The 9,743-nt window shown below is 35.6% G+C and overlaps 3 protein-coding genes across 3 annotated transcripts in view; 1 reads left to right on the top strand and 2 right to left on the bottom strand.

The window, feature by feature from the left end:
• The window catches only part of LOC129802273 (clathrin light chain), a 101,639-nt gene that overhangs the window by 74,021 nt on the left and 17,875 nt on the right, over positions 1–9,743 (bottom strand). The gene's annotated exons all lie outside the window — the stretch shown is intronic.
• Positions 53–2,820, bottom strand: LOC129805028 (WSCD family member AAEL009094-like). Its single transcript, XM_055852836.1, has 5 exons — positions 2,790–2,820; positions 2,540–2,686; positions 2,408–2,487; positions 319–450; positions 53–94 (listed from the first exon to the last, which is right to left on the bottom strand). The coding sequence occupies exons 1-5, from the start codon at positions 2,818–2,820 to the stop codon at positions 53–55; spliced, it is 432 nt and encodes a 143-aa protein (XP_055708811.1).
• On the top strand, positions 5,969–7,771 carry LOC129802264 (uncharacterized). Its single transcript, XM_055847961.1, has 3 exons — positions 5,969–6,167; positions 6,246–6,510; positions 6,656–7,771. Exons 1-3 carry the CDS (start codon positions 6,098–6,100, stop codon positions 7,650–7,652), a joined length of 1,332 nt encoding a protein of 443 aa, XP_055703936.1. The 5' UTR covers positions 5,969–6,097; the 3' UTR covers positions 7,653–7,771.

Below are 9,743 nucleotides of genomic sequence, written 5' to 3'. Positions count from 1 at the left end.
AACTTCTCTCTGTGCTTTAATAAGGATCTCTTTCAATTTTTTGGAATAAGGATCAAAAGAACTTCTTCTCCTCTTGAAGTATCCCTTCTGCTTCCTAATAGCACAAGACAGAGTTAACTCATTAACTGGCCACTCAAGAAAATTCAAAATGTCTCTTAAGGTTTTTCGTAAGAAATTCAAAAGATCACTGTAAAAAACGATTTTAAGAGGTTTAGGATATTTTCTAGCCCAAGTCAGATTCATTGCTTTCCAAGACATTAATTTCTCTAAAACAAATTCCTCCCAAGTTTGATGGTTGAATAGGTTTCTAGGAGCTACTCCAATATGTCCACCGTGCTGTCGATTAAACTCCGCTAGGATAGCTTTGTAGGGTTCTCGAACTAGGAGTATGGCCTTCCTGAAGTTTATCCATTCATTAGGATCCCATTCGTGCGTTTTCACGACAAGAACCTAAGCAAGATGGGTAACAAGGAATAAATCAGAAAAAAATGTTCACCTAATACAGTCGCCAGTTTTTAGGTTTAGCTATACGTAGATTAACTTTTGGATCTTTGAAATAGGGAAGTTCTTGAGACATTTTTGGATGATTAAAATAGGAATAATAAAATTAATCCTTATGACTTTTAAAATTCAGTGCTGTTGTAGTAGAATTTATTGTATTCGTTAACGAGATTAAACTTCTAGTTTGAAGAACATCTAACCTGTTTACCCTATTAATTCTTAACTTTAAATGGGCTTCAGAACTATAAGGTTTATTCACATGACTTGACTATTTTTATTTCTTAAGAGGCAAAATCTTCGGATTTTTTTTCGTATTTTCATTTTTTTCGTTTTTTCGTAACAATAATATTTGGGTCATTTGATCCATCCGTTTTTGAAAATTTGAGACATACGGGTACTGCGCGATCCCTATGGTAAGACTCGCTTTACGCAAAAATTATGTATTTTGTATTATTTCTTTTTTGTATTTGGTGTATCAAATAGTTTTGAAGCTTGTTTTGAACTTTAACCCTCTCTAACGGGTAAGACCGCCTCCAGGCGGTCTTCACAAAAATCACATTTACAGCGACAATAAAGGTTTTATTTATTTAAAAGTGCTATAGTGTCCTGCTCGGTAAGAGTCTTATAAACATCTCTTAAAAGTTTGAACTCATTTTGACTCTTCGTTTTGTTGCTATTCCCAGTTTTGTGTGACAGGTCAGAGAAAAACCAACAAAAACTATTTGTGCAAAAAAACTAATTTCCAATTTCCATAAAAATACTAATTTAAAGTTATCTGACTAAAATAAATTTATTTTTTACTGAAAGATATGTCATTCTACTTTGTATATTTTATTTAAAAAAATTTAAAAAACTAAAAATGTGAATTTTAGAAGCAAAAAGAGTTTCAAAATTTTTTTATATTTTCTCACCTAGCGCCTAAACTAAAAGAGATAATGAAGAATGGATGGTTTTTTCGACTTTATTGGATCATAATTATCCTAGAAAACATTGTTTCAGAACTTTTTTTTTCGCATATTAAAGAAAACACCGTTACAGGATTAAGATTGTACAATTTAGTCAAAAAGATGAATATCAAAATAGTAAGGAAAAGGGTCAAAATTTGGGAGTCAGAAAAATCAGTTTTTCTGACTTCTTTTCTTAGAGCAAAACACACCTCTAAAAGGCCTTAGGAAAAAAATTGGGACACCGGTGTCCCTGTTGTCCTTAATGGCTTTGGCACACCTTTTAGATCAAGAAAATTTCATGTAGTCGAATTTCGAATCCCTTTCTTTTTCACATGTTTTGCATATGTCTATCTCATTCTCTCGCACTCTTCTTCTTCTCATAAACATCACTCCAAATTCAATTTAGCCCAATCGAATTTGGTATGCGAAAGAATGAGATAGTCATGTGCAAAACATGTGAAAAAAAAGGGATCCGAAATTCGACTTCATGAAATTTTCCTGATCTAAAGGGTGTGCCGGAGCCATAAAGAGTCAATTTCGTTAACTCTGTTCAACTTTTCGCAAAACTCTTTATTTTTAAACAAATTTCTAAAAAGGAAAGTCTAAAGTAAAGTGCCCTCACTGGACCGGGTTCCTCGATTCGACCGGTGGGTTATTTTTGAATGTTTGATCGGTTTGATGCTCAATTTCTATGAAATTGTCATTGATTCGTATTATTTATGTAATAATTGTCCTATTAATGTTATATTATACGCTAAATATTACAGCAAATATAAATAAATTGAATAAATAACTCTGCCGGTCGAGACGAGGTACCGGTCGAACGAGGGCACTTTACCTTATAAAATTCTTTACTCAAACTTTAAATACTAAAATATCGATAGGATCCTGAATTTTTGGATCAGACAGTACATTTTTAATGGATTATGCCGGTTATGTAGTTCGTTTACTAAACTTACTGAAGAATTATTGATTCCTTCTCCGGGAAATGATGAAGAAATCAGGTCGTAATCAAGGTATACACTCCCAGTAAGTATCCCTAAAAAATCATCATGAAAGATTAGGCGCTAAAGATATCTTATTCAGCATACCAGTAGCTTGCTGCAGGAGATAGCGCAACCAAGTGTTACCACTTCCTGGGAATGATGCTAAGGCAACTGGCTTGGTCATCTTATCAGACGGTAAGAACTTCAATTTCTGGCACCATATACTCCGTTCTTCATTTCCTATATCCCTATCTTTTGAGTTTTTATTAAAGTAAATCACTAAGCCAAAAATAACAATTAAGAGCATAATGTATTTTACAAATTTCTGAGAGCCCCTTGGACTATAAAGCTTGACCATTTTCAGCCACGAACTGACTAAGGAGCATTTTTATATTTTTTAGGCGCATTTTGATTATCCTATTCCTATTCCCTTTATAGATTTTTAATTATAGCCCAACACAGCAATTTGTTTCTTTTTCAGTTATTGCAATGACATTGCTTTTTTTGAGACTTGCTAGATAATCAATTGAGTATCTTTAGTCAGTTGTAATGAAATGACATGTGAAAGTTGTAAGGGTGTACTAGGGGAGAGTGGAGCAATTTTAGGGCAGGGCAGTTCAAGCAGTTGAAATATTTTGAAGAATCATTTTGACTCGCAGAGAATTGGTTTCTAAAGTGCTTGGGGATAGTGAATTTATTCACGACAATTCTCCCTCAATCTTTAAAAATCACTCATTGAATGACCCACAGTTATTTATTTGGTTGGGTGCAAAACTTTACACTTAAGCCTATACTTCGGGAGGTCACCGCATATAGGGTAGAGTCAGCCCTTATCGCCATGTAAGCACGTTTAAGACACGAATAAGAAGAATAAGGAGAAAAAAGTCGTACTTTAACACTCATAATATGTTCTACTCTCTTATTCTAATGGGCTATTACGTCTCATATCTATTTAAAAATCATTTTAAAGGAATTGGTGAAAAGTACTGAACCAAGCATAATTGGGGAAAATACCTAATCTAGAGACAAATCCTAGATATACAGATAGATATTCTTTCAAAGTATTTTTATACAACAATTCATTTTAATCTGACAAACATTTCATATCTTACGAGACTATTAAAGCCTAGGGGGGGGCCAAAAGTATTGACACTACCCTATTAGTCTGACTAAAAGAGATCCGCCTGACGTACAATTCCACAGTTTACAGTGAGTCATCTGTTGAGTGAACAGGGAAGCTCCTGGGTTTTATTATTTAGCGTAAATAGAATTCGTAAAGGTTTCGTAAATTAGAATTACAAATATAAGTTTAATCAGGGGCCTCTCGACATTTAATTGTTCTATACGTTTTTGAATAGAGGCACTGAAGACTATTGGTAAGTTTTTCTCTAAAGAGAATTGACTTATTAGTCTGATATCTTTCGAAATCGTGCATTTAAAGCTATTTAAAAATACATATTTCATAATGTTCGCCAAAATTATACAAGGGCTACGAGAAAATTTGTATAAGTCGCGGTGCAATAGCTGCAGAATTTTTATAAGGAAAAGTGAAAAATAGCTTCACTTTTTATTAGGCTTGGTGGGCCCTTGAGTTTAATCGATTTCCCATCTTTTAACTTCTTGTAACTTTCTAAATTATAAATTGACAAAAATACATTATCTTCTTTATTACTCATCATCACTTTTATATGCATAATATTGACAACTGAAAAGTTTAGAAATATGTAAATCAATAATTTGCCTATCAAATAACACAATTTTATAGTATAACGGGTAAGAGGTTGTTGATTGCACGTATCTGACCCTTTTGAGACACTTTTTCATATTTGTCAAGAAACTTTTGGTCGATGAAAAATTATCAATTTTTGGAAAAGACTGATTTTTGATATGAAATAAAATTGAATAATTTTTTTGAAATACATAAAAAATTAAGAAAGTCATTTTTTTCTATGATTTTTTCCACCTGATTTATCGAAATTTATTTGTCAAGACACTTTTGGCCGATACTGTAATTCAACTCGACAAACCAATTTTGAAACTAAACTCCATTATGATAAGCCTCAATTCCTTTCAAAAATAGAAGAAAATGAGTAGGGGTCATTGAAAACAAGAAGTCGATATCTCTTACCGTTTAAATTTTATATGGGTCGAAAACTGAAAAATGCGTAAAACAGTATTTTTAAAATAGGGCTATTACCATTACTTTACCGATTCATCACCGATTGTGACCGATACAGTGACATTCTAAAATTTTATAAAAAGAGGAAAGTAAAATCATTATTTAGGGGGAAGTAGGGCAGCTTTGAAATGGGGTTGCTTTGAAATTTTGATTTTTATCCCATTTTTAAATGAAATTGAGCCTTATCATGATGCAATTTAGTTCCGCAGTTAGTTTGTTGAACTAAATTTATCATAATAAGGCCCAGTTGCAGTTAACCCTTTAACGACGAGACACTTTTTACGGACTGAAAATCACCAATAAAAATTAAACAGAGAAACATAATCAATGATAAGTTTTACATCTAACCTTGGAAAGTCCAACAGAATCAGATTCGGTGTATTTTGTGCTTCTATGAACGATAGGGACAAAAATACAGTGCCCGCTTTCTAATCCGGATCGCCGTAATCCGGACAAGTTTTCGACGGTTACTTTTAAAATACTTTTGAGGTTATGTATGCATGCGTGTGTATCAATGAAAATTAACTATCCTGTGATATTTTTGTTTAATAAATGAAGTATAATAGAATAGACTCCTCCAATTATGTCTTTTTAATCTTCTTTAAAAGTTTTATTCTAATTCTACAAAAAAAATCTTGTATTATATTTTCGAGACGTTGAATAAATTCAAAATATCCATCCGGATTACGAAGCGGACATCTGTCATTTTGTCTCCCAATCATCCGGATTACAAAGCGGGCACTGTAGCCTAAAAATTTAAGTAATTTTCCTGACAATACCAATGCATAATATTTTTCGCTTTTATGAAAAATATTACGTATGAGTATTGTAGTTTTTATTGCCAAAAGGGTTTTGCTTACAAAAAAAATTAAAAGTATAAAAAATAAATAAAATCATTTATGAATTTGAGAATTTAAAAATCAGCCATTTTTGAGCTTAAATATTCACTACATAGCAAATAGCTAGAGACTTGCAAAAAATATTCAGATTCCTTCAACCTTCTACTTTACAATTCTGTACAGACATATGAAAGAAATAACTTTAGGTAGTCAGGAAAAATTATTTTCTTTATGGGACACTGGTGTTCCAATCGTCCTTAAAGGGTTAAAAGTGGGAGAAAAAGCCCAATTTCAGAGCTACACCAATTCAAAGGTGCACCACCATATTTGAACTGCTGTAATATTAATAAATTCTTACGCAGGATGTAAGAATTATATAGGAATATTTTCTTCCTGCTATATAGCGAGGCCAACGAGGCCAGCGAGGCGCAAGGCTGACAAGGAGGACGCGGCTGGTAGATGGAAAATGCATGCGTGGCCACTTTGGCTCTTGGAAACGCTTTTCCAAATGAGGTCTTGCGCAGTGCAGAATTTTCCCAAGTGCAGCATCTCTCATCTCTTTGTTATTGTCCTGTCAATTATGTCCGTTCTTCTATTCACTGGGCAATCAGTGTGCTCCTGAATCCAGCACCTCACAGTAAAACCATGCAGCTTGTGTGGAAGCTATCGTGTCTTCTTGCGCTTTTTGTACTCTTTTTCACATCCTGCTTATCCGGTAAGTTTGCAGTTCCTCATGGGTAAAGGTTTAAGTGCCGACATTAGATGCACCCTTTCATGGTGGGTCCTTTTGCAGAGGTGAACATATCAAAGAATGACGACTTAGTCTACTATGACTATTCCGATGGGAGCGATGGTGGTGGCAGTGTTGATACAGTTGAACAGGAGATGAATGAAGCTATCGATAGGGACTTCCAGGAACACAATGCCATTGACAATATCATGTACATCTACGGGGGTGAACGGAAGACGATGTCTGGAAAGAATATCCTGAGTGTTGGAAGTACAGTTGCCCTTTTGGCCCAGACCATCACAATAATTCTTATTTATGTAAGAAATAGGTAATGCCCAACTTTTTTTTTATCATAGAAAAACTTTTTCATTTTAAGTTTTGGCAAGAATCACTTCCGGAAATTGCTATTCTTGAAGAAGATTAATGTTCCCAAAGTTTAAATTAATGTTTCTGGAATTTATATTCTCTTTCAGAAAACTCCCTCGTCGCAATGTCTTCTATCCGATTGTGATAAACTTTTTGTGTGTGGGCTTTAGTGCAAACTTTGTCTTCATCGTGGGCGTTCAGGCATCATCAGGGAGTGCATTTAGTTGCGAGATAATCGCTCTGATCATTCACTTCTTGCATCTGAGTGTGGCACTGTGGGGTCTCATCTACATCCAGACCATCTATGTGTTTATGGAAACAGACACGGGTCCCAATATGCGCCAAACATACCTCACAGCCTATGGTCTTCCGATTTTCTACATCACTTTCTCCTACATCCTTACGGGTAATGGCTATGAGACACGACACTTCTGTTGGCTCTCTGTGCACCGTGGCATGATTGTCAATTACCTAATACCCATCTTCCTGCTCATTCTCACCACCACCATCCTGGCCACTGTGACACTGCGCAATCTACGCCGGAAGCAGCAGGAGGGCTTTGTGGAGAATTTTGGTGGAGTGGTGCTGGAAGGACTATCCCAGAGCACAATAGAGTGTCGTAGGGATCAGTATGACAGTAAATTTGAACTTGAATCCCTCTCACTGGCAGATCTGTCCATTCAGAGTTCTCTTGAAGTTGAGGACTACATTGGCTTCCGCAGTGCTGTCCGTCTATCCCTGATCTTTGAGCCACTTTTCTCCATTTGCTGGTTCCTGGGTGTAGTTGCTCTTGAAAATCGTGACACCTGGATAATGCCCATTGTCTATGTAACTACCTTCAATATTCTCAACTGGTCTCTCCTGTTTTCACGCAATAAAATCTGTCCCATCATGAATGTATCGCAGCCCCTGATGGACACAATGGTCACCACTGGAAGTGTCCGGAAGGGTGATTTGATTGAAGATGGAACAGCAAAGAGTGCCACAAATCACACTCCCTGCACTGATACCATTCCCCTACTTGTGGGAAATCACAGGGAGTGTCCTGAAGTGACAATATCACCACCAAGTCAACAGGAGCCTCCGGATTGTATTCCAGAGTAGATTTATTGAAACAGGACCTATGATCCTGGCTGAATTTAGACTCATTCCCCGATGGACTAATGAATTGACTTCAATTATACATTTTAGCACATTTATTGGAAATAAATTCCCTACACCGATATTTTCTTTTTATTGTAGGGTAGGGGCGGGATCTGTTTCAGGAGGTTTTACTTATACTCAATAGCTAATTGAAATAGCCATAGAGCTAGCCATTTTCCTCTCACAATGCTTGTTAGGGCACTATCATACAGAGCAGTATTAACTGTTTTTTGCATGATGATTGGCATATACAACCTGTGATGGAGTTTTCCACCGTTTTCACTCCTGTGGTTGGTCATCAACGCTAAGACGGCGGTGGTCGCTAATGATTACAATGTACTTGTGTTGTTCCCTATAAGCATTGCTGACGAATAAATATCTATCTATCTATCTATCTAATAGCACTGACGTAAGACGTATCTTGAGAATCAAGGAGATAAACTCCCTCCGGGTACGTCAGGGGTGGTTATCCTTTCAGGACAGGAAAACACGGATATCTTTGCCAAAGCTTTCGACGCTACAACGCGCCTTCATCAGTGGCTAAAAAGGAGGGAAATTTTTTTATTCAAGGCATTGATTACATCATTTTAATTAATCATAGACATTTCACGATTTTCAGTGAGTAGAAGCTAAACAAAGGAATGCAAAATCAATTGCGTTGAATAAAAAATTTTCCCTCCTTTTTAGCCACTGCTGATGAAGGCGCGTTGTAGCGTCGAAAGCTTTGGCAAAGATATCCGTGTTTTCCTGTCCTGAAAGGATAACTACTCCTGACGCACCCGGAGGAAGTTTATCTCCTTGATTCTCAAGTTACTTAATAGCATGAAGAGGAATTTCGTTAAACTACGTAGGTGTACCTTTGAATTGGGGCAGCTTTGAAATTGGACTCTTTTCTCCTATTTATAAATCGAATTCAGATTTATAATGATGTATTGTAGCTTCTTTAAATATTTCTTTCCAATATCCAATATTGACAATGACTGCCTCCACATTTGCAAAGATTTATTGACATAAAAGTTTCAATATTGAAAAAAATTGTCCAGTGTGTAGGCAATTATTGCAATATTTGTTTCAATATGGAGAGCATTTTTTCAATATTTTGTTTCATTATTTTGAATGGCTACACACTAGGCCAAATAATGTCAATAAAAATTTTCAAAATCACATTGAAATAAAATTTCAAAGAAATTCTAAATATCAAATTGATTTGATATTTCCTTCAATATTTTTTCGTCGAATATACCCAGAATACTCAAGTTGGTCAGATGATTTCTCCTGGTTCCTTCAGGAAATCACAGATCTTTTGGGATTTTGCTGCGTATTTTATCAAGATCACCCAAAATACACAAGTTGGTCAGAAGATTTCTCCAGGCATCTTCAGGAAATCACACGTCTTCTAGGATTTTCTTCTGTATTTTGTCTAGGGAATCCAAAAAACCTAAGTTGGTCAGAAAATTTCTCCTGGTTCCAGGAAATCACAGATCTTCTGAGATTTTCTTCTGTATTTTGTCAAGTACATCCAAAATAACCAAGGTGGTCAGAAGATTTCTCTTGAGTCCTCCAGAAATTACAGATCTTCTGAGATTTTCTTCTGTATTTTGTCTAGGGAACCCAAAATACCTAAGTTGGTCAGAAAATTTCTCCTGGTTCCTCCAGGAAATCACAGATCTTCTGAAATTTTCTTCTGTATTTTGTCAAGTACACCCAAAATAACCAAGGTGGTCAGAAGATTTCTCTTGGATCCTCCAGAAATTACAGAACTTCTGGGATATTCTTCTGTATTTTGTCGAGTACGTCCAGCATACTTATTTTGGTCAGAAGATTTCCCTTGGCTCCGTAGATCCCAGAAGATCTATGATTTCCTGGAGAAACCAGGGGTGACATGATAACTTATTTTCGATACTATCGACTGTCGATTCTGAAAACTTGAAATGATAGCTGCACTTCCTGTAACTAATTATAGATGTTTATTAATAAGCTCATTCTTTGAAGAATTTTGCCCTGAATGGCCCAATAATCCATAAAAAGTCGATTTTCACATAATCTAACGGA

This window comes from Phlebotomus papatasi, chromosome 2, assembly GCF_024763615.1.
Source record: "Phlebotomus papatasi isolate M1 chromosome 2, Ppap_2.1, whole genome shotgun sequence".
Taxonomy (NCBI): Eukaryota; Metazoa; Arthropoda; class Insecta; order Diptera; family Psychodidae; genus Phlebotomus; species Phlebotomus papatasi.
This window is presented reverse-complemented; position numbering and strand designations above follow the sequence as displayed.

Bases quoted from the DNA above. Each gene is read 5' to 3' on its own strand.
- LOC129802264 (XM_055847961.1), top strand. From the start codon at position 6,098: ATGCAGCTTGTGTGGAAGCTATCGTGTCTTCTTGCGCTTTTTGTACTC. The intron at 6,168-6,245 runs GTAAGTTTGCAG...GTCCTTTTGCAG, and splicing joins TTTCACATCCTGCTTATCCG to AGGTGAACATATCAAAGAAT. The intron at 6,511-6,655 runs GTAATGCCCAAC...ATTCTCTTTCAG, and splicing joins CTTATTTATGTAAGAAATAG to AAAACTCCCTCGTCGCAATG.
- LOC129805028 (XM_055852836.1), bottom strand. From the start codon at position 2,820: ATGCTCCTTAGTCAGTTCGTGGCTGAAAATG. The intron at 2,687-2,789 runs GTCAAGCTTTAT...AAAACTCAAAAG, and splicing joins TCAGTTCGTGGCTGAAAATG to ATAGGGATATAGGAAATGAA. The intron at 2,488-2,539 runs GTATGCTGAATA...ATGATTTTTTAG, and splicing joins TCTCCTGCAGCAAGCTACTG to GGATACTTACTGGGAGTGTA.